Genomic DNA, 27,635 nt, shown 5'->3' with positions numbered 1-27,635 from the left:
AATATATTAGCGCCCCTCACTTCACACGGGTGTGATTTTTGCTATTATGTTAGCAAAAATACTTGATAGCTATGAAATAATTAAAGATGGAGTGCCACGATTTTTTCCACCCTAAAACATGATCATCAGGTATTATTATAATACTGTATAAGGAGGAAGAACTTTTTCCAAAAAGTGTACAGTATATGTTAAAATCCAGCTTTTATGTGGACACGCCCACCAGTTCATTAAGTATGCCTGGTTTGCCTGATGGGTGGTGATCCACCTGAATTGAACCCACAGCTGTAGTTGTATGTATGATAAAGGGGAGGGGTTAAGGGAGGGGCTGATAGTGTGATGTCACTATTTTACTGTTTATTTCATTGGCCCGTTTGACTCAGCCTGGCTAATAAGCCAGACCGAATCAGCTGGTGGCAAAAATAAATTGCCTCCCGGCGGCGACAGTGTTGTGAGATATTAGTCTGGTGTAGCCAAGCTACGTTTGACTGTCAAGGGTTCAGACTCCCGGAAGAAACCCTAAATACAAAGTTAATACACCATTGCACATAAAAACGACTCCAGGGTGTCTAATGAAGTACTGTCACCTCATAGACACATGAAAAACTGGAAAAATAAATAATAATAAATAATAAACAGCCAATGGGAAAATGCTAAAACTCACCTTTTCCTCAGAGACCATAAGGGCTACAGTATAGTTACAAAACTTGGAGGGGAGGTTCATAATAATTTCTAAAATTAATTATATCGGTCGGCCTCATGGTGGCGCTATAACAACCCACTTTACATTTTGGCTTATAACTCTTGAACCGCAGGTTGTAAAATCTAAATGTATTTTCCCCTGGATTCCGCCATTTAGAATTTTCTTCAAAACACACTTTTTGATCCTCCACCTACAGATTTTGTCCAAATCTCACGAGAATCGGTACACATGATCTCCGGACCTATCCGATTAAAACACCACAGGCAGAATTTTCATAGTGCATATCGTTTGGCCGTAATCGGCTTCCGGCCATACCAGAGTTGGTAATGGCAGGTTGTGTGCATTAGTGGTGCACTAGACTAGAGTACACTGCTATAAATGCAGCATAGCCGTTGTCTGGCATGTTTATGACTCACTGTATACTGTGACTAAGCATACAGAGGAATGCTTCTGGTAATTTCAGTATGGTACAGTATAAAAAGCAACCTGCAGAGACATAAATTAGCTTGAATAGGTATTCAACACAAAAGTGCAGATTGACTTGAAAGGTCTACTCAAATATTGTCCCTGGAGAAAAAATTTGGATTTATGAATGAAAACATCCAAATCTTATTAAACTTGAAATTACATTTAGCCAACAACGATTCAATTATTCTGAAAAGTTCAGTAACATTGTAACAAGCTTTTGAGAAAATGTAAACAAACCAAAATCTAAAAATAAAGTCATTAAAGGCTAACTGGTCTGTGTTTATGTACGATATATGGCCAAAGCTATGAATAGACAATGACATGTATTGAAGCCGTATGGTCCTTTAAAGCTGCCAAACCATGGGCTCAGATGTAGCGACACCAACGCCCTGCAACCATGGGAGTTGAAATTCAATGTTATATTTGCACTGTCTTTGACTGAGGGGAAAAGCAGATAACTCTGCCACAAACAGCGAACTGCTTTACCACCCCTGCAAACTCTCTCTCTCTCTCTCTCTCTCTCTCTCTCTCTGGCTCCCTCCTACTGCAGCTCACAGGCTCACTGACCTGAAAACAGTCACATTCCTGTCTGAGCCTTCCTCTTGCGCCCGTTTTAGCTCTGCCTCTTTACCCCTCAATGTGCCGACACTCTGACTCAGGGCTTCACTTTGAGATCTCGCTTGTCAACACTTTGTATCAATTTTGCTTTGAGCATGCTGTGTTTTAGACATAGCCAGAGTCAGAGAAACATGAGACTAAAAAGAACGGTTACAGTGAAAAACAGCCAAAGAATCGCGGATTATAACAGAATGGCATGAACATGTACGTAGGGAACACTTCAGTAGCTCCGGAGTACTTCATCACTTGCAGTGTACTCACAGTGTCGTGGGCGAACATCTCTCTTTGTAGGTATTGCTGTCGTTTCTGCCCCCTGTCTGCCTTTGGGTGCGTCAGCCTATGGAGATCCAGGTGGGCTGGAAGGGACGGAGGAAGGGGGTGGTGGGGGCATTGAGGTGCCATGCTGCGCTGGACCGGCAGCCATGTGCAATCCTCTGGCCCTGGGTAGACAGTTATGTATTGTAATGTATTCCAGTGACATCCTCCCATGCTGTTTACAGGGCTGAGCTGCCTTCATTAGCATGAGTTCACAGGCCCGTGTCTCCTGACAGTTGTCCTTGGAACCCTGGGGCGCTCATACCTCCAAAAGTTCACAGCTAGCCGAGCAGGGAGGGGACAATGGCCCTTGCGCATCTCCCCTCCGCTTGGTCCGCCCTTTTGTTCAATTATGGATTAGAGCTGGCCACACAACCTCTAGAGACTTGTTTATTGTGTGCTTGATATGTTTCCTTGTGCATGTGTGCACATGTACACTGTGCATACCGTAATTTTAGTTTAGTTGGCTCTTTTCTTTGTGTTCATACAGGGTTCTGCGTTTTGATATTTGTTTGACCTTTATTCCCCTATTCATCTCTCCACACTTATAATTAGCAGATTACAGTACCTGTGATCAGGTAATTTATGTCACATAAATGTCTGTAATCCAGGTAGCCTGATCGAGAACCGTTCGACCAACCGACTTCAAATTCACAGAGGTGCACAGTAACTGAGTAAATGTACTTGAGTACTGCACTTACGTACAGATTCTGGGGACTGAGTACATTTCTAGGAAGGCTGTAGAGTACTTTCAAGTTGGCTGTTTTTTGACGGGGGCTAGCCGCTCAAACGTCTGGCTTTCAGACATGACGTCATGTGGCGGGCAAGTCTATGGACTTTTAATGTTTGTCTTATTCAAGGGAAAACCAAAAATAGCAGGCCCTCCAAAAATCAGCATGCCCCCTGTGACGTCATGTGGCAGCCACACTGGGTGCCACGTGACGCCAGTGCTCTCACACTAGCTGTGTCTGTGGCCTCCCCTACTGCCCTCCAGTGTCTGTGGCCTCCCCTACTGCTCGCCAGTGTCTGTGGCCTCCCCTACTGCCCTCCAGTGTCTGTAGCCTCCCCTACTGCTCTCCAGTGTCTGTGGCCTCCCCTACTGCTCTCCAGTGTCTGTGGCCTCCCCTACTGCCCTCCAGTGTCTGTGGCCTCCCCTACTGCCCTCCAGTGTCTGTGGCCTCCCCTACTGCACGCCAGTGTCTGTGGCCTCCCCTATACTGCTCGCCAGTGTCTGTGGCCTCCCCTACTGCTCTCCAGTGTCTGTGGCCTCCCCTACTGCTCGCCAGTGTCTGTGGCCTCCCCTACTGCCCTCCAGTGTCTGTGGCCTCCCCTACTGCTCGCCAGTGTCTGTGGCCTCCCCTACTGCCCTCCAGTGTCTGTGGCCTCCCCTACTGCTCGCCAGTGTCTGTGGCCAGTGTCAGTGTCTGTATACTCTAGCTCGTGTTCAAACTGTTGTGGTTAAGAGGGGACCATCGGCGCAATCAATTCTTACCCTTTTCTGTATATTGTATCGAAAAAGGAAAGTATAATCCTGTTATACTAAGTATAATGTAGTGGTTCTACAAGCAAGCACATCAGTGCTTGCAGTGCAGGTGGTCTCTGAAACAAGAGTTACAAGGTCCTATAAATTAATGAATTAATTTGTTGATGTGAAAAATACTGTAAGAAATGTACTTTTACTTATTTTTAAAAGCATAACTGTTAACTGTTAATTATTCAAGTACTGGGATCGAGTACTCTACCACCTCTGCAAAGTCGGCACACACGTGGGAGTGCAGCGCGGCCAGCGCCCGGCATCGAGTTGGTCGGATTAACCACCAGAAAAGGCTCTGGCCCTGGCCCAAATGAGTCAATTGATTGCCATGGCAACCCCAGACTAAGCTTGAATTTGTGATTTCATTTCTTAGTCAGTCTACTTTTCCACAGTCAGTTTGCACTATTGAACATTCACCACAGACGTTTATAACAAGTATCACAAGGACTTTCCAGAACTGCCAATTCCCCTGATTTTCCCATATACTGATCTCCATATGGACATAAAAGGGACACAGGCACACAGATGCACAGATCATATTGGCAGAAAAGGAACACAGACAGACGTTTTCAAAGCGTACTCTGACCATTATAACGGGTATTGCATAACCGGGTGTTCCCGAGTAGGACAGCGCATGATAATTACTTACACACTTACATGGGAGTACATTGTACAGACTCATGTCCCTGTATAGAGGCAAATTCTTGCAAAAAATAGAACCTGGCATCCCTATACAAATATACAATTTAATTACATTTATATTTAGCTCACCAAAGTTTGTGATCCAGGTGATTTTGTGCTGAAGCAGCAGAGTAGCATTGTTTAAAACCACTGGAGTACTCTAAAGCCAAAATACCCTCTCACACCTAGTGCACACCTGCAATCATGCTGCTGAATGGGCTTTCAGTCAGCTGTGAAGAATGCAACTGAACACACCGTGCCCTGCCTTAGGGCCAGAGGTGCACATATTTTGATGTCAGGTGCATTCATGTGGCAGTGTGTTTCATTAGACTCTTAACGATTATTTCCCATTTGATGGACAGGTGGTTGATAGAAAAGGGAAGCTCATCTTCCTCATGGCTGTTAAATTACGTGATAGAAATGGATTTAATTGCATATGAAGGCAAACAGAGCTTACTTCCTTTGTATTTGACAGGGAATAATTAGATATATCTTTCAGAACTCAAAGAGAAAAAATAAGTGGCAGCAAGTATATTACTGGAGACATATATACTGATGCAGTGAATACCACACATATCTCTGCTGTCGGGCGGAAACCAACTAACTCCAAAATGTTCATTTTATTTTCAAAAAATGTGTGTGTGTGTGTGTGTGTGTGTGTGTGTGTGTGTGTGTGTGTGTGTGTGTGTGTGTGTGTGTGTGTGTGTGTGTGTGTGTGTGTGTGTGTGTGTGTGTGTGTGTGTGTGTGTGTGTGTGTGTGTGTGTGTGTGTGTGTGTGTGTGTGTGTGTGTGTGTGTGTGTGTTTATTCCAGGAAATGAAGAGAGCCTTATAACAAAGCAATACTGCCTCATCAAAGTTGGTATTGTGACTTTATATATTGTCAGATACTTGCATGAGAGGGGGGGATATTGAGTTAGCTGATTTAGCAGATAGTTTGAGGATCCAATGGAGTTAGCTGGTTTGTCATGCATTCATTCACAATAACAACAGTGACAACAAACAATTAAGATATCTCAAACACATAAAATCTACATGTACAGGTTGGAATAGAAATAAATTGAAGGGGGATGGGGTAAACCTTCTCTGCCTTTGACCTAAAGACAGTGACAGGTGCATTTACCTTTTTTTAAAGGAAACCGAGGGAACCAGTGATTTGCTTGTTTTGAGGGAAGGGGACAGGGCATTCCACACCTGTGGCAGTGCTGTGGAAGGTGAATGTACCCATGTTTGTTCTGAAAGTGGGTGGCACCTGATCATTATTTACGCTCCCTCTAGTATTATTTTGAGGTAATCAGTCAAGTAACTGGGTACTGAGGGCATGGAGGGTATGCTGCATTTACAATCTAGAATGTCAGTCCCATTTTTGTATGAGTGAAACATGAACCCTCTTAAAACAAGACTTATATTAGAGGCATTTCTCAAACATTGTTTTCATCTTGGATGAACTGAACAGAGGCTGAGCATCTCCAATGTTTGCAATTCTGTCTCAGAGACTACTGTTACACGCTGTGAAGGCTGAGCACCCCTGAGAGGTGCACCCTGGGTGACAGCCTATATCTAAATGCCGGAGCGGTTGCGCAAAGACCCGCCCGGCAGCACTGTTTAATGTAATTTATTTGTGCGTGTCATACTGTAAGTATTTTTTTTAATTACTCATGACAAAGTAAAAATAAAAGTCAACAATATATATCCATAAAATAAGCAAGCAGCACGCTAGCAAACAATACACTAGTTCTTTCTTTCAATCATTTTATTATTATTATTATATTTTCACAATCTGATACACAGATACGCCGACTACTTTCTAATGTTTGGATAATTCGTGCGACAGATCTATTCTGACGGTATAGAGTTTCATGTGACGAGCTTAAACTAGTGTATTTAACAAGAAGATGATCAGGTAAATATAATTGTGAAAATAATAATAAAATGATTGAAAGAAAGAAGTCAAAGAACTATAGTGTATTATATTCTCTGCTAGCGTGCTGCTTGCTTCTTTTATGGATAGCCTATACATACTGTTGACAATCAACAACTTTGTCATCAGTAATTCAACAAAAAATACACGCACAAATAAATTGCATTAAACAGTGCTGCCGGGCGGGTCTTTGAGCTCCGGCATTGGAATATAAGCTAGGTGACACAGTATGGCTATAAGAACACTTCCTGCTTCCTCCTCTTGGATAATGGACGTTTCTTCACCCTCACGCCCAGCTCTGTTCCACTGTTTGGGAGGACGTCTGCTTTGTTTTTACTTGGAGGAGCATAATTGCATTAGATCCTGACTGGAGCTGTGTGAGCCTTACCCTCTGACGAGACGAGCAAAAATAAGTGTGACTTTCCTGACAGTGCACCATAGCAACGTACTGTAATGTAATTTCCTTTGAAATATAAAATGCAGCACGCGTCTCCCGGGGAGGTAGCCTGGATATAACCAAACAAGTAGAGGCACTCTCAGTGCCGTGGCGTGCACCCCTCTCACCAATATTCACAGCTCATTGTCTACTGCGTCTTTTGAATCAGACAACAAAAGTGATCCTAATTAGATGTGATGCCAAATGTAACTTTGATCACAGGTTGTTTTCTGGGGTGGGTGTTTTTCATCGGGTCAGGTGTTACCTATGGAAATTAACTCGGATGGGAGGAAGTGTGCAACTGTCTGAGCCAGTTGTTGTTATTGTCGTTTTTGTGTTTTGTATGAGATGCAATACAATGAGAAGAGAGATGCTGATTACTCTCCGTTAGGCAGAAGGAAACAGCTAGAGCCTAATTTGGACTGTTGGTACGATCCTCTATTATGGAGTTTGAGTATGAAAGCTTTAGAAAGCACTTATTCTGCCCCATCATAAACAATTATTCTTTATTTCACACTAATGAGCTATCAGTCACACTAAGTAACACAAATATTATTTTGCACCCAGGTGAAGTTTTGTTGATGAAGGTATAGTTGTAAGTAGACACCAAAGTTTTTCTTCACCGGAAAGTTGTACAAATCAGTTTGAGTTCATATTTAAAGCATATTTATTTAGTTAGTGGCCAAGACTGTGTGGGGGCACTTACTGTGTTACGGTACTGTAGATTAATTCTGGGACAAAGGAACCCATGTTTTCTGTGCTTAAAAGAAGAAAAAATGAATCCCCTGACAGATTTCTTATTGCTACCTACAGTATTTTAACCACTTCCAACTTATTTTCCTTTCAGCTGTTCCCTTGAATCTGCCTCCATCTGACCCTGTCCTCTGCCTCCTCTTCTCTCAGACCAACTAACTTCATGTACTCTTTCACTACATCCATAAATCTCCTCTTTGGTCTTCCTCTAGGCCTCCTGCCAGGCAGTTCCAACCTCAGCATCCTTATACCGATATACTCACTATTCCTCCTCTGTATATGTCCAAACCATCTCAGTCTGGCCTCTCTGGCTTTATCTCCAAAACAACAGTCGCTGTCTCTCTGATGTACTCGTTCTTGATCCTATCCATCCTTGTTACTCCCAGAGTAGCCTCGGAAACCCAGACGTTTTTATTTCCAGAGAGGAAAATAAAAGTCTGGTTCCGAGTCCACTTCAATTCGGCATAGAGTAGCGCAAACATCGATCACTCTCTGCTGATTTCTGATCGTCTGCATCATTGTTAAATTGACGCACACATACACACACACACACACACACACACACACACACACACACACACACACACACACACACACACGCACACGCACACGCACACGCACACACACACACACTCCTACACACTCCTCTCTCTCTCTGTCGCTCTAATTAATCAGTCTCATGTCGCGCAGCTGTGTCTAGATTCTCCCGGCGGATCCTGCCGGGTGCTGCCTATGCCATAGAAAGCATAGGTGGACCCCAGGCTACTCCCAGAGAGAACCTCAACATTTTAGTCTCTGCTACCTCCAGCTCTGCTTCCTATCTTTTCCTCAGTGCGACTGTCCCTAAACCATACTGATACTTTCCTTTCCCACATCACACACCTGACACGTATTTCCACTCATTCCAACTTGTTTGCACTTTGCACTCGTGCCTTCACCTCTTTTCCACACTTTCCTTGGGGTCCTTATTTTGGTCTACTGTGAGAGCTTCTTATAGACAGTCCATTCTGAGATGAAAGTCATTAGTCAGTCATTACCAGTGGCCGTGACTTTTATATCATGTACAATACATGTACATAATGTATATTAGTAATTACTTTTATAATAGCAGATCTACTATACAAGCTTGCAAGATTTGGTGTGGAGGGAAATTCTAGTAAACGTGCTATCTGGTATAGAGCTTTGGCAGACCCCAGTTAACTAAGTATATAGGGGTCTCATGGCACCGGTGAAGAAAAGGGATAGTCAATTTGTATTTGAAAACAAAATGCCAGATGCCTCCGTTCAGTTGAGTGACAATGTCCTGGACCGTAAATTGGCAGAATGCACTGAACTCAGGCAATAGGCCAGTTTAACGATGTTTATTCTAGAGATTTGTTTTAGTAATAGTAGACATAAACATTACAGAGTTGTCACTGTATAATACTTTAAAACAGTTGTCATGTACAATGTACAATTGCGGACATGTGCGCCGCCGTCATTGAAAGCAATGTATTTCAAACTCCAGCTTGTCACTCTCCAGGCTGCATGAAGAGCGTTCGAGCGCTCAGTTTTCTGCCTCCTCAAATAACTCTGTCTTTCTCTCTGGCTCTGGGTCCGTACTACAGCTTGGAAGTAAAGCGGTGTCATATAGTGTGGTGTACCGTATGTGCACAATTGTTGGTTTTGACGGGGACGTCCCGCAGCCCACGGGGGACGAGACCCCTGTGTCAAATGCGTCCTTGGTTCCACCGCCTCCCCGTTCCTCTGTCTGTTCCTCTGCCTTGGGGGGGGGGGGTAATCATTTACTATTCTGTGCCTATCGGGTCGCAACTCGAACAGCTTGGTGTGGAGGGGATTATGGTATTGAATGCTGACCTATAGTCTATGAACAGCATTCTCATATAGGATTCGCCTCTCAAGGTGTGAGAAGGTGATGCGAAGTATCAATGGCATCGTCCGTGGATCTGTTAACTGATGGTAGGCAAATTGTATGGGGAAATTGTAGAACACTATAGGCCCAGAGAATGTTCATGACTTTCCTTTGGTGTGTGGTGTCAAAAGCTTCTCCATCTCCAGCAGTGTGTGGGACCTGTTCTTCGCTAGTGGCCTCCATTCATATTTGACCTTTTGGTGCCTTCAAGTGCAGCCTCACTGTCGCAGTGACAATCCTGTGGTGTGAGCTGAGTGCGCTGAAGGACCCATATGCCTCACTGTTAATGATGCTTCTCCTCCATTTTCTGCGTGTTAGGATATAGTCAATCTTATGTGTATGGTGACATCCAGGTCCATAGCTTCCCTCTCATCATTTGGAACATCATGTTGTGTTGGTGGCCAGACGTTGGTATTCTTCCATAAACTCTATACACTTTCCATTGTCATTAATTTTGTTCAGTGCATCTTCTGGGCCAGTTTAATTTGTCTTCCTATAAACTGTCTGTAGAACTGTGCTTTGTCGCCAGTGCATTCTGTTGGGAAGTATCTTATGATGACTGTGTTTCCCTGATGTTGTGTTGATGTGGTGTGTTGCTCTGATATGCGTTCAATGCCAATCAGAAGTCTCTGTGCCTCCCTTCCGACAAGGATCCCGACACCACCATTCAGTGCCTGGGACGAGTTCCTTCATGCCAACCAGGTATAGAGGACATGCAAGCGTTGTAGTGGTTGATTTCATTACTTCTGTTCCACACCCTGCTTGCTGCTCCTGGAAGCTGTTAAAGTGTGGATGTTGGATGTGGCTTGCATCTTCATCATACCATTGGCCATTAGCCACAACCTTCCCTCTTGGGTTTAAAGGTGCACCATCATTCGGTCACGCACGGTGGGTGCCTGACACGGCATTGCTCCTGGGGACTCCCGCTTCTAGAAATATTGGATTTCTGTTTCAGTTGTAGCAATCCATAGTGATTTTTGTCTTGTGTTGGCAGTAGTGTTTCCTGCAGTAGTGCAGGAATATAGCGCATATATGGTAAGGAATTGTGGCTTGTACACAACCTAAGGTTACCATTAGGTTTGAGAGAGAGGACTGGCAAATCAACTACTGGGCAAGAGGACTGGCGACCCACGTCTGTATTTAGCCTAAAAAGGACAATGGAAACATACTTTACAGTACATACATAATTTAATTCTTTCAGCACCATTGCCGTAGATCTAGTCAATTTAAGCATATTTTTTGATACTACGCTTACCGCCATTGCCGGCAATTGCGCTATTATAGTGCATTCGATCGATCAAGCCATAATGTTACTTACGTTATCATCGGGTAGCTAGCTGTTGCTTTCAATCGCCTGTATCTCCTTTTCCTTGTCCCAGATGGCATTTTTGGTCAAAACAAAGTTTATTTGATGGCACAGAGCCGGCAATGAGGAGCCCTCCAGTGCCCCGGTATAGACCCATATTGTAAACAAGGCCTGTCCGGGACCTATTCAACTACACACTGTAGGAGTTTTAAAGTTGTCGGCGAATCATCAGATCGTTGTGCATTTCACACTGCAGGAGTCTTTTTTTTTTAAATCGGCTGTCATTACATCTTTGTGGCTTTCACACTAAACGATTGATCGCCGACCAGGGATCACACACTGCAAGAGTTCACCAACATGCCACCCAGACCCGATACATAATACATCATTTGTTTTTTATTCCAATTCATTTTGACATGCACGTGCAGGATGCCGTGATACAAGCGTGAGACCCACACAGGGCGCACATCTCTCTCTCTCTCTCTCTCTCTCTCTGCGTGCACGCCACACACACAGGAATAGCCAGGCTACACAGGGCAACATGTTTGTGATAGCGCTATAGCGAGACAGGACGTTATAATCTTGAGTTTCCGTGCGTGTCTTTCCGCGCACGCACGCACACACGAACACACACACACACACACACACACACACACACACACACACACACACACACACACACACACACACACACACAGACGGAATGAAGGTTATATATCTTATCATCTGATCATCTATCGATGCAGTCGACAGTGTGCTCTCTCATTGGATGTAATACAGGCCTTATCGGGGCGCAGTCGCAACCCAGTTCATACTGTATGATATCCAGTCGGCGACAGAGTCAAATATCAAACGTGCTAGATATTCAGAAATGGTCGGGGAGGCGTCGGTGAGTGGTTTTATCGGCGCTGGATCTTCTCGCAGCTCCTTTCACACACAGCGAGCAAAACCTCGCCGATAAAGCCCGATCTTGGGTCAGATCGGGGGTTTTGTCGGCGAGCACCAAAAATGCTCCCCGACAGCATAATCGGAGCAAATATCGGGCAGTGTGTACGAGCCATTACTAGGATAATACTACTTCCGGTAGTCTGGAAATGTGGCTTTTCAAAATAAGAGCTCGACTGGGAAGAATGCTGGCGTGAATTAGATCCTAATTTTTCAATACATGCTAGCGTGTATTGAAAAGTGTTAATAAGAACAGGAGGTCAATCTCTCCTATTCTCTTATATTGGTTGAGTGGCTGGTCAAAGTTCAGACTGATGTGAACTCTGTGAGGCGTAACGTCTATACACAACCATTTCATTTTGCTTCATGTTTGACATTAATGAGTGGAGGGGGGACAGTTTTTGCACGTTGTGACCTCACGTTGATGTTTATGTCAAACAGGCCATGCATGTACAAAAATAATAGTGTAAATATTGGTATTTTTCACTCACAGTGATGAAAACAAAATAACCACAGTCTTACTGCTACACTAAACCACCTGACAGGCTGGACCGGTATATGCTTAAACGCAGATGTTAACAATATATTGTTAAGTTGTTTGTTTCAGCATACATGAATCAACATGCTGGTCATGATAAAGATATATTTTGTACAGGCAGCAGGCTAATTTAGAAACTTATGAGAGGCAAAGGGAGAGGTTGTTTAGATTTTGTTTGAAAACCCAAAGGTTAAGAATCAAATATACAGTATACATACAGTATACTATATGCATTACAATCTTGAGCTTAGTTTTAAGCCTTTCAAATATTATTTAAACAACAATCTCCACTTAACTCACAGAATCTCTGTATTGCCTGGACTCAATCCTGGGCTGGTTACACTAACAGCATTTACTCATTTACTCATATTATTGTGTGTGTGTGTGTGTGTGTGTGTGTGTGTGTGTGTGTGTGTGTGTGTGTGTGTGTGTGTGTGTGTGTGTGTGTGTGTGTGTGTGTGTGTGTGTGTGTGTGTGTGTGTGTGTGTGTGTGTGTGTGTGTGTGTGTGTGTGTGTGTGTGTGTGTGTGTGTGTGTGTGTGTGTGTGTGTGTGTGTGTGTGTGTGTGTGTGTGTGTGTGTGTGTGTGTGTGTGTGTGTGTGTGTGTGTGTGTGTGTGTGTGTGTGTGTGTGTGTGTGTGTGTGTGTGTGTGTGTGTGTGTGTGTGTGTGTGTGTGTGTGTGTGTGTGTGTGTGTGTGTGTGTGTGTGTGTGTGTGTGTGTGTGTGTGTGTGTGTGTGTGTGTGTGTGTGTGTGTGTGTGTGTGTGTGTGTGTGTGTGTGTGTGTGTGTGTGTGTGTGTGTGTGCGTGTGCGTGTGCGTGCGTGCGTGCGTGCGTGCGTGCGTGCGCTTGCATGTTTTGACTGTCCTGTGGCCCACACTCCAATCTAGACTAGGCCAAGATGTCACATGTCATACTATTATCACCCCATAAATCTTTGCAGATCTCCGTAAACTTTTCTTTCATTCTCTCCAATTGTGCTAACATTCATGTGTGCCGAAGAACAATAAAGACGTGGCCATTTACTTTTGACGGAGATTAAATTTGATGACTCAGTTTCGTATACCATGCCAAATGTAGAGGAATATAGCAATAATATATGATTTAACAAAGATTGCCTTTCTTTTGCGCTTAAAGTAGGTTGTACAAAACGCAATTTTAAACAAATTATATACAAATAAGTAGCTTTATTTTTAGGTCCCCCGCATTTCACAGTAGTTTGAAATGAAGGCTTTGTTTTGATAGATTTCCCATGACTCTTGTGGCAAAAGTAGAACATGGCAGCTGCAGGGTTCAGACACCAAAGCGTCCATTGATTACATTTACGGTTTCCATCCCCCTCTCTCACTTACTCAGACACAACAGTACTGAGTGTATTACTATTGACTACCAATTTGTCCACAGGGCTTTCCCATTGGACAGTGTGATTTAAAAGCATAGAAGGTAATTTGTTCAGCTTTAAATATATGTGTAAATGTGTTGCCTTATAGGAACACATAAAAATGAAAAAGCAGTGAAAGACCCCCTTTGATCATGTCAGCATAATATTGAGCTAGCTATTGATAATTGGCTTAAATAATGAACTTTGAATCCTGTTTTATTATCACAGTAATTACACGACAAATTCATTAACAGCACACCTTTTCTTTTTTTTTTACTACTAACATTTTTTGGATAGTTCAACTAGCCGTTCTACATCGACACGTTGACAGCTTGTAGATTGATAGATTTGTGTATTACAGTATGTGATTGCACAAATACTGTCACCTTTCGCACGTTCGTGTGTGTGTGTGTGTGTGTGTGCGTGTGCGTGTGCGTGTGCGTGTGCGTGTGCGTGTGTGTGTGTGTGTGTGTTGTGCGCGCGTGTGCACGTGCGTGTGCATGAGCTTTCAAAGGTGAGTCAATTCCAGACATTCAGTCAGAGTTTCTTTCCAGTTAACTACTTGTAGCAGTGCCTATAGTAGCTCTCAACACCAATGGAGGCACGAGTGCTGAGTACAGTGTTTGGGTATGTGGGCGTGCTGGGTGTAAATCGGGTCAGCTAGGGTTAATCCATATGGATTACCCACAACATTTAGCAGGAGCCGCCCATATCTCCTCCCTCCTTCCTCAGTGCTCCATCTCGCTCTCCTTCTCCCCGTTACCCCCATAAATCTAAGGAGGGAGACAGGGCAACAGGAACTTTTTAGGGTGCAGGAGAATAATGGGGTCTGACAGACAAATCCCAGAGAAAGGCTTCTCGTCTGCCCTGTTTATTCCCCCAGTCCCTCGGCTGGTCTTTCCACACGTAGGCTAATGGAGGCCTGCTAAGACTCTGTAGGTCCTGATATTCATTATATGCAACACACCAGAACGATCAGACAAATACCATACAGTTCTGTATAGTGTCCCAGTTAAAGGATTGCATTTGTTAACTTACAGTACAGATAAGTTAGTTGCTTTTGAAAGTTGAATGTAAGTCTATGGAGATATTTCTCAAGTCCCATTGATTTGTGCTACTTTTTCAAGTAGTATGCATGCTTTGAATGCAACTCAACTGCCTTAAAGAACATCATTTTTCAATTAATGTGGGTACAGTGTTTAACCTTTAATTAATGCAGGCATGTGAACATTCCTATACCTTCTTGTAAGATTATGATATCAAACTTCTAATCTAATCTCATTTCTCTTCTAGCCAATCGGAGCTCTAAATCCGAAGCGTGCAGTGTTTTATGCCGACCACTATGAGACATGGGAAGGTGACCAGACGCTGCCATGTCACTACAACTCCCACTATTCCACTACTGCCTCTACCCTGCAGTGGCTTGTGAGGCTAGTGAGTAACTCCATTACCTCAACCAATACTTTATTCTACTATAATGTTATATCCAGCAATCTGGCAAGCATTTTGTCTTTCTGAATAGTGACGAGGCAGAACCCCCACTGTATGAAATCATTCGTTGCTGAGTTTGCATTAGGTTGACTGTCACTTGTCAAACTTGATGTTGGCGCTCCTTTGAGGTCTGTTGGTTGGAGCATAAGAACGCCCACGTTGATGTGCATACAGCCCAACATCTCAATTTGATTGGCCCCCGAGTTCCACCAGAGAGCCCCAGAAAGAGCATTTCACAGGCCAGTAAACTGGCATATGCGAACTAAATAAAGAGTGGCTGGGTAATGATTTACAGGTGCTGCGGTGGCAGGTTTATGTGTTTCAGACAACCCAGCAAGTGCTGGCAGACATGTCCATCAAGGTTACTGAGCACTGTCCTCATTTACTGTGGAAGGGGGAGGACACATACACTCTCACATAAACTGTTCCCTCCACAAGGCAGGCCCACACGACCTGCCCAGCCTCCTGTGGTTCGGACACCTTGATAGTGAAGAGACAGCATATTAATTTGAAAGCGCTTGATGGGGAGTTTTGTACTGAAGTTTCTCCCCCCCCCCCCCCCCTCATTAGTAAGGGACTGATGAATTGGGAGATCTCCCCAGACAGTAGTTAGACTGGCCTTCGTGGCATCACTCCCACAATCCCTTTCTTCCGCTGTTGAGTGATCCATCCGCCACAGCCCATGGTGTCCACCATCTCAGGATGAGAACACCAAATATGAGCCAATTACCACCATTACTCACTGTATTCAGGAAGAGCACTAATTAATTCTCCCTCAGGCATGAGAACAGTAAATGAGTGAGTGATCCACAAACTGGCACAGGAAAGAATAACAATGAAAGAATGCTGCAAATTACATTTACATCTTTTCACTTTGATGTGTGTTCCATGAGAAAGTGATACGATTTCACTGTGACTTAAAATACAGTTTTATAACTTGATTTTGATCATGTATTGTAAGATGGTGACTTCATATTTGAGTTGTTGAACTTTTTGTGTGTGTGTGTGTGTGTGTGTGTGTGTGTGTGTGTGTGTGTGTGTGTTGTGTGTGTGTGTGTGTGTGTGTGTGTGTGTGTGTGTGTGTGTGTGTGTGTGTGTGTGTGTGTGCGCGTGTGTGCACGTGCGTGCACGTTTTTTCCTACATAGGAGCCCTTTACCACGTTCTTCCTCAGTGTCAATAACAACAAGTTTGACCATCCCGACTGCACCTTTTCAGCCATTGCCTGCTCCTGGAGGAATTGCCAGAGGGACACCTCTGATGTTAAGGTGAGAAGAAGGGGAATGAATTCGCAGGTGTTAACAATCACATGCTATTTATAATTGTACTCAATCCTTTCCAAATTTCACTTTAATTCATCTGTAAACATTGATTTCTACAAGACTGACAATTGCCTCTTACCAAAGTAACATAAATAGTATACCGGAACAAAGGTATCCATGATGGATATGTGATGCGTGTCAACAGTATTGTACTTACCTATCAAGTTAATTACAAGTGATTTGTTTCTGTTATGTTTGGACACAACACACATCCTTTCAATAATGTGTTTACTTCCGCAGGTACTGTGCCTCTCCATCACTGCTATTAAAGTCAAGGTCTAGAAATGTCTCAAATATATACCATGAATTATAAATGGCATAACCAAGCAGTGAAGCACAAAGACCAATAGTACACACTATTTCACACTAAGCCCAGAGAAACACACATTTGATTCAACTCATATTTGAAACAAAAAAACCTCTAAAAATAGAGGTAATATGCCTGTGTAATATGCCTGTTTAGTGGTGCTTGCGAACAAAGGCTGTGTCTGCGAGAAAGACAAAGCCCTCCCTTTGCAAACCCACGGAGCAGTGCTGAACCCTGCTGATTCGCCTCCATTTTGCCCACTGCATAACACCACAGCAGGCAGGGATATGCACTGACCTCAAAGTGTCATATATTTCTAGCACACCCAGCATCGAGTAGTGTTGCCCTAGGCAATTAATAAAGCATTAATGACAAAAGCTATTTAAAATGTAGTCTTTTATGTACAGACAGGGTTGTTACATGCCAGGACCTAGAGGAAAGCGGCCAGCAGTCTATGTGAGGCAGACGTGGAGAGCTGGGAACCAACGTACAATCGAATAGTCAAACGCCACCCTGTTAACAAATACAGCCTACTTTAAACCACTTGTATGCCTGCATGCATTTGTTTTTACACACATAGGTTGGCTACCGATCTATTACATTACATTACTTCCTGCTGTGGAAGATTGGGATGAAACATAGCAGTATTTCATAATACATAACAGGATAGAATTATTACAAGATAGCTTGTTTGACCCCCCCCCCCCCCCCCCCCATCTCTCTCCCCATTTCCTGTCAGCCTACTGTCTGTCCCTCCATAAAAAATATATAGGCGAAAGCCAAAAAAAATATAAAGATAGCTTGTTTGGTTTACCTATGGTGCATTAGGCTGTGAAGCAGAGCCAATATTATGACTATTATATCATATCACATATGTAGTCTTTCATATGATTACTCTTAATTTTTTCCTGCTAATTCTCCCAGTTTCGCTTGCTGCAACAACAACAAAACAAAAAAGTATGAAACTAAAAACCTCTGCAAACAAAATAAATAGACCCACACTGCATGGCTTCTTGGCATGCATTGAAGACAGATTTTGGCTAAGACGCAAACCGACAGGTCGACAGACGTGCACACATGCGTGCACACACACAGACGGATTCACGCGCAAACACAGAGTCGCGCTGTGTACACACCCATGGCGGGTACTGATTGAGACTGAGTGGAGTGTCCAGGGTTAAGGTCAGCTACAGCCCAGTGCGGTGAGTGGCTCATCAGAGTTCTGATTAAAAGGCAGCGTGTTTTTACCAGGGTGCCTCCTTCATTAACCCCGGCCTCCTTCAGCAGTAATGACGACAAGACCAGGGGAGGCAGAGCCCCCGACAAGGATGACCTCCTAAAAGAGCAAGTCAAATGGAAACAAGGCTGCACTGGCCAGCCCTCTATCCGCTAAGCCCCTCACCTCCACAGACCACAACCACCCTATCACCCCATCATTAGTGTGCATCCATACCTCCCACTTATTTTGTGTGCGTGCATGTGTATATTGTGCATGTTTGTCAAGCAGACACAGCCACACTAAGGGGATCGGAGACAGACTTGGCTCCCTGTGAACACACACACACACACACACACACACACACACACACACACACACACACACACACACACACACACACACACATATATATTATATATACACATACACATACACATACACATACACACACCAAAACCGCCAGCATGCTGTCTGAAGGAATCCAGCAGCACTCCACTGGTGACAGATTTTGACGAACGTGTCATTAAGGTGACACAGTGTAAAGCAATGGAGGCTTGTGTGATTGACTTGTTAGCCCATTACGATGCTGTTGCAGAATTAATGGCTGCCAAGGGAGGTGGGCTTGAAAACGGAGCTGGCAGTTTTAACGGCTTGGTGCTGAGTTACGGCAGGAAGTTTACAAACGAAAAAGAGGAGGGAAAGTGTGCGAGAGGGTGGAAGAGAGGGAGGAAAAGCTAGTCTACTCTCTTCCCGCTGTCGTGTGCAGAGGGTGAAATGTGACCAACAGCAGACCTGGAAGTTTTATAGAGCTGTACCATGTCATGCCAACTCCCTCTCTCTAAAACCTATAGTGATTTATGGGAGCCTAAAAGCCCCATATGTTATGTACCCTATAGGCATGATAAAACTCCACAGCATTACTGCTCCCTGCCATCATAAAACAAGCCTAATACAAGGATTAAAAAAATATTATGGCCGCTTTCACGATTTGGGTCCACTCATGAAACGTCAACAACAATACTTTGTCCTCATTAGAAAGCTATTTAGAAAATGTTTTCGTAATGAGGACAAAGATGGTGGAGCTACATTCCTGGTGTGCATATGCCTCATTGTGCATCGCCCGCTCAGCTCTCATGGTCTGCACGATCAAGAGAAAAGGGGATTAGAGTAGGGACAGTAGAATGAGTGAGACTTGATTTATATGTTTGGCAAAAAATCTTTCTTTTCCAAGAGTGATGTCATGATGCAGTATAGCATTTATACTTCCTTTGGGAATGGTCTTTTCTGTAAGCCCAGGTAAATGTTTGTCCTCTTGCTCAGGCCTTGGAATCACACTGGGGATAACATTGAAGGCTCGTTTTCCACACCGACTTCCCCTCCTCCATACCGAGGTCCTGACCCCATCACCAGAGCCCTGCGACTGGGGAGAAAAACCCAACTCTGTTCCAGTTTCATTTAACTCAACAAACACCTCCGTGTAGAATAACCTGACTAGCACCTCTCAGCAGCTCCGCGTGGCCTGGTGTGTGGGTTGTCTGTGTTACCGTTTCTCTCTGGAGTGTCCCTCGCTCTCATGTGGATACACAGACTATAAAAAATAAATCTGTTTAGCTATCATAACATTTCTTTCCTTTTTTTACACTCTGAGTCAATTAACACTATACTGTAATGGATGTGGTGGCTGCCTGCTGGTTGATAGAAAAGTACATTACTGGAACTTGTTAACTTCAATAACTTTGTGTGTCACACTAACGGCATACGTACATACGTACATCCCCTTTCTTTCTCTCCTGCGTGCGCGTTTAGGAGCTAATCCCAGAGTTCTACTACCTCCCAGAGATGTTTGTCAATAGCAATGGCTACCACCTTGGCATGAGAGAAGACAGGGACATGGTGTGTGATGTGGACCTGCCAGCCTGGGCCAAGAAACCAGAGGACTTTGTTAGGATTAACAGAATGGTAGGAACCTATTTTATTTAGCATATTTAGATGAACATACGTGTATTCCCTTCAATTCTTTTCAACATGCAATTCATGACTACTGTTATACAGCGCTTCAGCATTTTCATTTACATTATAAATAAATACTTTGCCATGAGTACAGTTTTCATAATTTAGATGCTCTCATGTTATTCAGGAGTGAAATCATGCCCATCCCCTCTCCCTCTGCATCCTACAATATGTGTCTCCCTGCCTTATTCATAAAGCATAATAAAGTGCACCGCTCGATACTAACACTGTACTCCTGACCCCGAGTGATGTCACTAAAGGACACAGCCAGTAAGAGTGGCCTATAATGTTACCTAATGCCAGGACTCATCAATCATGACTTGGCTGCTTGCAGGGCGTGTGTGTGTGTGTGTGTGTGTGTGTGTGTGTGTGTGTGTGTGTGTGTGTGTGTGTGTGTGTGTGTGTGTGTGTGTGTGTGTGTGTGTGTGTGTGTGTGTGTGTGTGTGTGTGTGTGTGTGTGTGTGTGTGTGTGTGTGTGTGTGTGTGTGTGTGTGTGTGTGTGTGTGTGTGTGTGTGTGTGTGTGTGTGTGTGTGTGTGTGTGTGTGTGTGTGTGTGTGTGTGTGTGTGTGTGTGTGTGTGTGTGTGTGTGTGTGTGTGTGTGTGTGTGTGTGTGTGTGTGTGTGTGTGTGTGTGTGTGTGTGTGTGTGTGTGTGTGTGTGTGTGTGTGTGTGTGTGTGTGTGTGTGTGTGTGTGTGTGTGTGTGTGGTGCACGTGCGCACGGTTAATCAGGAAAGGATATTTGCATGCAACATGGAGCTCCCAGCAGGCATGGAGGGAAATGATGAACCAAATCTCCTCTGTCAGACATTGGAATCACATGGATAGGCATAGCTCAGCAATTGTACATTCTATAAATATACTAAATGCAAGTGTGTTGAAATAGGTCATACATTTGAGCAGACAGCATATACTGTACACTTGCAAGGGACTGAAAACAGACAATATAGTTCCAGCTCAAAATGCCAAGGAACAAAGTTCCAAGTGTGATGTGTAGCCCGAGGTTAGAGGCTGCAGCGGTTCCAGCCACAGGACCAGAGGTGGGGGAGGGCTCTGGGAACACACTTGACCTTTTCAGCAGGAGTGACAGGGCTGGGAGGCCGTCTCACGGAGGTGACCTTTCCCCATACTTTACCCACGCTGCCTGGTCAGCTACAACGACGAGGGTTCTGGTGGGGTGGTGGGTACAGGGGAGAGGCAGGAAGCTACTATATGTTACAGTTACAGTATGTGGCATCAAGACCAACATGCTGAAATGAGACACGAGGATCACTGAAGACTAGATCGCAGGGGATATTTTTAACATTTTGAAAGGTGCTTCTATGGTATTGTGCTGCGTTTTTAGGTCGATGTTTACGCAGCCTGAAAACTGTTGTCCTCCATTTTTGTCTCTCCTTTGTTCTGTTCTTTTGCCAGCCTACACTCTTGCCTGCTCTATTATTTCATATCTCTCTCTCACTCTCTCTCTCTCTCTCTCTCTCTCTCTCTCTCTCTCTCTCTCTCACTCTCTCTCTCTCTCTCTCCCTCTCCCCCCCTCTCTCTCTCTTCTCTGCCTCCACCCTCCCTTCCACCCTCCCATTTCTCATCTTTGCATGTGCCACTTTCAATTGCAGTGATATGCCCTGTGGCTAGCTCAGCCTCTGTGTGCTAGAGCTGGCTTTGTTGGTAAATGGTAATGGCTGTTACTCCTGACTGCGAGGGGAGGAGTATAGATTCCTACAGAAAATCCTTACACCATTATAATAGGAAATTAAAGTTTTGTAATGTAATGTGGATTGATGCATCAACACACAACTTCCATACATAGGTATTTTCTAATAATTATCTGCCCCAAGAGCTCGTATCTAAAATATTTTACAGACACTCCTGTAAGAAATCTATTATCACTTTTCACACTCAAGTACTTTATCAACGTTACCCCTGCAGACGTTTTACCGTAAATTGGATAGCCATTAGTATTGAACAGCTTTCTTTGTTTCCATGTGAAGATAGCTGGTCATTATTTTTAATAGATGGGGAAATGTGATATGCATTCCCCAAAGGAGTGCTCAGTATGAGTTGATCACTGTTTGTACATATTGGACAGTAGCCCCTGCATGTCTGCTGCATTTTCGACTGTACATTCTGAGCCATTTTCCAATAAAACATGGCTAGTATTTAGCCATTTTAAAGCCAGCTTTATTTTTCTCCTTATACTGTAATAGTTCCTCCTTGTAATAATCTCAGTGATACATTATAGTTTCCCTCTATGGCCAGCTTAACTTGGTAGGTGGAAGTTGTTTTTATCGGTTTACATTTTGCAGTTCTCACAATTGTGTCGTGCACTATTTTGTTTCTCCTTGTGTACCAGTTCTGTTTGTTGATCCCCTCCCTCCTGTGCTCTGCTGTATGCCTCTCACCTCTAATTGCCCTGTACTTCTCCGACAGGCCCTGGAAAGCGAGTTTGTGTCATGTCAGCTGCACCAGTGGATTGACCTTATTTTTGGCTACAAGCAGCGAGGCCCTGAAGCTGTGCGCGCCCTCAATGTCTTCCACTGTGTGACCTACGAGGGCTCTGTCATCTTGGACGGTATCACTGACCCTGCAATCAGAGAGGTAGGACACTCATGTCACCATGGAGACCAAGTTGACCCCCACCCATGCCTCTTATTCAACCACAGATATACTTCTTCCTGTCTCTTTATGCCCTATTGCTAGTGTGTCCTAAAGCTCCCAGTGCAATGGGTGCATGGCATGCACCGGGTGCATTTATATCAAGCGTCTGTCAATCATTTAATGTGTCATGCAAATGTAACCCACAGGAGAAACAGGCAGCACTGCTGACTCGGCAACTTTGCATTGAGATTAGACTCATCTTTTAACGACCTGAATTAATAACTCCCTCCGCCTCAGATAAACACTAATCTTTTAATAGCTATCCACCGGGAGGAATTCAGTATGCGTCCCTCTCCTCATTAGGATTTTATGTTGTCGTTTTTCCCTTTGACTCTGAGCATTTATGATCTCTCCTTCCTCTATCAGATCAATGAGTGTGGGCTGGCTTGAGCAGTGTGATCAATCATTGGAGGTCACTTGATCAATAGACAAGAGAGCGAATCTGCTCGTTTTTAGCTAATTAATTGAATATCTATGAACTGGTCTCTTCACCAGCAGAACTTGTGAATGGCTTAATTGCATGGCGAGGATAGGGGGAACAGGGACTGCAGCAGCTGGCATGCATTGTGGGGCTTTCCAGAGTGAGCTCCTCTCTCCCTGTGATATCCACCATCTGCTGTCTGCAAAACAAGTCATTTATATACTGTCACTTCCAGGGGCGCCTTTATTTATCAAGTGACCACTATGCAAATGATTGTGCAGCAGATACAGGGGATCTAATTATCAAACAATATTGCGGAAGCTTTGGTTTCCATCATTTCATGGAATATTTTAGACAATGGCAATTATTTTGTTGTCGTTTTTTGGGGCAGACTCAGGATTTGTAGCTGCCTACCACGATAGCTGACAGTAGTGTTTGTTAGCTTCACATTAGGAAGCCAGACACTCAGGAGTCCCTAATTGTCATCAGTTGATAGCCACTTGTGACATGCAGATCTATTTGTGCTGGAGAGAGAAATTAGCTTAGCTAATTACAACTGATATGATGCTGTTTTGATGAGTATACTAATTAATACATGTCTTACCGCACCTTCAATCAATATTCTCTGACACCGGGTGCATTCCTTTCTTCTCCAGGTTGCTAAATGCCTCTTTTAGCTCAATCTCAGCCTAAAATCGGAAGTCTACTGAACAGGTATAATGAACCAGGTATGCAGTGATGCAAAAATATTACATTCATATGATGTTCCTTGTTTATTTCAGCTCTAAGGTTCACTTTAATTAGTTTTAGAAGGCACCCTGTTATTTAGATAATTTCAATTCCAAGCATTTCAACAATTTGATTGAACTCACAAGGGACTGTACTGTCATTATAAAAGTTCTACTTTGCTTCACTCTGTCGCAGAATTAATTTAGATGATTTGTAACTTAGACAATTTCCAATCGACCTTATTTTCTCTCCTGTCATCTACTTGTTTCTCTCCTTGTTTAATTACGTGACATGACAGCATCAGATTTTGAGTTTACCTGACCATTTTATCACATTATAAACCGTTATGTATTTTCAGTGCTTGCCCACAGTGTGCATGAAGAGGAAGTGCTCTCCCTCCCATTCAATAGCGCAGTGTTTCTCAAACGTTTTCATGTCAAGGACCCCTATACATTTATATTTGGCTACAGACCCCCATCTGAAAATAGTTTGTGCCAGGAATCTTCCATACTAAATTTGTTGAACTGATTTTTATGTTATATTAACTAACTTAGCTGGGGCTCCCCTGGAATCCCCTCAAGGACCCCAGGCGGGCCCAGACCACACTTTGAGAACCAATACAATAGAGTCCATGTCTTCAGGTTGCCTGGCTGAGTCAACGAGGTGTCGCACAGAAGCTGCTAGCTGCGTGCCGTACTGGGGTCAGCTGAAGTACGACAAAACGGCTTCAGGGTATTGATTCATTCTGGCGTGACAGGTGAAACTGGAACTCTGGCATTAGTCACTGCAATTATGACATTTGAAATGTCAAGAAATTAGAGGACATAATAAGAGATCACATTAAAATGGCGGCACCCTCTGACATGCGACTGGGCCTCTGGTTGTGAGTGGGGTGACAGCTCTACTGGGCATGCTGCCGGAACAGCAGCCCTTCGCCTTGATGCTTATCCTGACAGCCTTCTCATATGGAAAAACATGACAGTAACCCCTTGATTCAGACCCCGCTGTGTCACTCACATGTAAACAGACAAATTATGCATCATTGGGGCTTCTCTCTTCCGCAGCTGCCACTACCTCCAGTTGAAGAACCCCCCCCCTCTCACACACACACACACACACACACACACACACACACACACACACACACACACACACACACACACACACACACACACACACACACCCCTCCCATTACTGTTTGTTGTAAGGACAAACAAAGAGAAAGAAGTGAGCTAGCCAGCCAGTTAAGGGCTTCTGGTAATGGCAGAGGCTTTGAAACAGCCGACGTGCGTTTTAAGATGCCGTCTCCATATAATAGCAGCGAAGTGACATGAGCATTTAAATGCCTGACCTTAACAATGAGAAACTGCCTTCACAGTGTAATACTGTATCTAACGTAGGAGATTCTGTATACATTGATGGTGATGATAGCTGCGCGTGAGGCAATAACCTATTGGTGCCAACATCCTGGTCTTCTCACACACAGTAGTGTTGATGTTAAATCAGAGACTGTCAATCAGCAAACACCCTAGGGGCAATCCTTTGTAGATATATTAAAGGATTAAAATCAATCCATAGACACTAATCTAAAGCAAATTTACATTGGCATGTCAAGAATGGGCAGTGGTGTTACATACTATACGATAACTTTGTAGAGGACTTAATTCAAGGGAATTTAGATACAACAAGCCTGAATAAATATAATACAAAGAACTGTACTACAGTGTTTAGTTCTGTGTGTGTGTGTGTGTGTGTGTGTGTGTGTGTGTGTGTGTGTGTGTGTGTGTGTGTGTGTGTGTGTGTGTGTGTGTGTGTGTGTGTGTGCGTGTGTGTGTGTGTGTGTGCGTGCGCGCGTGCGTGTTTATAAGAAATATTTGAAATATTAAAGCAATTTGTACATCTCATACCTGTTGTCCAGGTGGAAGGCGGTGCTGCATATTTGTAGCCCCACGACAGTTCTCAGGTATTGTGACTAAGCATGATCCCACGCTGCTTAGTGGGCCGACGTAGGGCCATGTCTACATTCTGTCTGACAGCGTTGTGTCGGTGCATTGCACGAGTGCACGACACACACAGATGCGTGCTTTGGGACCTCTACGAAGCCTCTGTCACCAGCCTGGGAACCAGCAAATACAGTGCTGCTGCACCCACTCTCCTCTGAAGTCTTTCACTGCATCCAGGAGACATGGACGCAGAGCGACAGACATACAGTCACACACACGGTGTGGATGTTTGGTGTTCACCCATGCAAGACAGTTGTTGCTGGGAGGAAGATCAAGCAGATGGTTTTGGCAATAAGTGTCACTTATCAGCCAAAAAGCAAAGCCTGAAGTGACTTAAACTAATGAACTACCTGTTAAGTGTTCCTAGATCTCGGTGTGTGATAGAGATGCGTTTCTGACATACCTCCAAGAGGATTAGTGTTGAAGCACATGAGAGGTATTGACATGTTTTGATCATGTCGGTAGAGGACATACTCTTGAGTTAACCTTCAACAATGACAAGCCCCCCTCCCCCCCACACGCACACAACCACACCACCACCCTTCACCCACTCACACACATGCTGATGAAAATGCATGTCTCATGTTCCCAGTGTAAATAATAATCAAGGTTTTCTAAGATTACCCCACTAGTATATTCCACCGCAAAGTTTTCAGGAATCGAATGGTTAGAAGGATATTATGGTGATGTTTTCCACATGGCCCTCACAAGCCTTTCTGATCTTTGTATCAAATTTCTTTATTTGAACAGACGTTATGACCTTTACTCCCAAAGTCTAACCTTAAATAGCCATAATGTCAGTCGCTTATTACTTGACAGGCTGTGTTGTAAAGAAACGCTGACTGACACTTAATGGTTGCCAAATGTGCTTGCCAGCTCACGTGAAACCTCCACTGGCGGTTCCACGGTGCTCACTCAAGGACACGTTCCCCCTTTTTGGTGCCGCTCATGATAGGAAGTGACCAGGAAGTGTTGGGGGCCTGCTCGGCTTGCAGGTGGCCTGCACTAATTCAACTTCACCTCAAAACTTCTAGAGCACAGTTCTTCCACTGTGGCGTGCATGTGATGCCCAATGGAGGCTGTTGATTGTGAGTGGTGTGTACAGGCAGGGGAAAATGAGAGCCAGCCAGTCAGGAGGGCGGGCGGGCGGGCGGGCGGGCGGGCGGGCGGGCAGGCGGGCTAGAGAGGCTGAGGGATGTATGTTCCATTGTGCACAGTGGCATTGACAGACGTCTACAAGCTCCCCTCTGATGGTGGAAGTGGCTCCAGTCACATCAATCACTCCACTGTGGAGTATCCCAGTCTCAGTCAAGCTCAACAGCCCCCCCCCCTTTACTGGAGGCAATGGGGACCTACTTACATACCGGTATGCACGAATGGCAGACCTTTCCTCGATAGTATAAACCGTAAAAGAGACTAAAATTCTATTCTAACAAGGAATCGTTGTTCATCACCATACCCTCACTTCCTCACAGATTTAGTCCTTTTTGCTGTTTGTAATGTATACCTGTATATATTTTTGCCTCTGTTTCTGTTGGGGTATGTGACTGTTCATATCCACGCGTGCCTATGTGTGTGTGTGTGTGTGTGTGTGTTGGCGTTGGCGCTGTGTGTTAGTGCTCTCTCCCTTTGTTTCAGTCACAATAACATCTAAGAGCAGGCCGGCCTGCCGCAGTCCTAGCTGGATGTCACTCCAGGTTAACGTTTGTGCAGCGGGGGCCCCTGCGCCTGGAAATGGGAATGGTTAACTGAAGCATGTTAATAGGAAAAGGCTTGTCTCTTCCATACTAACACTTGGATGACTCTGCAGGCTGAGGGGGGAGGGGGAGCACCCAGGCGGATTGGGACTGCACCTCTTTCCCTATACCCCCACCCTTCCATCTCCTCCTCAGGGGCACGGCTGAGTTAGGATTTGCTTGCATTGTCAAGTAACGCATTGACCCATCACTTTGATGCATATTGATTGTGACAGCCGCTCC

At 44.3% G+C, this 27,635-nt stretch overlaps 1 protein-coding gene across 1 annotated transcript in view; it reads left to right on the top strand.

Moving 5' to 3' along the window:
* Positions 1-27,635, top strand: part of nbeab (neurobeachin b) — a gene marked incomplete at its 5' end in the record, with an annotated part of 240,535 nt that overhangs the window by 196,500 nt on the left and 16,400 nt on the right. The window contains 4 exon segments of the mRNA XM_080772482.1: positions 14,797-14,937; positions 16,141-16,260; positions 19,647-19,799; positions 22,276-22,443. Of these exon segments, the coding sequence (XP_080628608.1) occupies positions 14,797-14,937; positions 16,141-16,260; positions 19,647-19,799; positions 22,276-22,443 (582 nt within the window).

This window comes from Protomyctophum bolini (assembly GCF_963924005.1).
Source record: "Protomyctophum bolini genome assembly, chromosome: 9".
NCBI classification, from domain to species: Eukaryota; Metazoa; Chordata; class Actinopteri; order Myctophiformes; family Myctophidae; genus Protomyctophum; species Protomyctophum bolini.
Note: the sequence above shows the minus strand (reverse complement) of the source record. Positions and strands in the feature narration are given on the sequence as shown.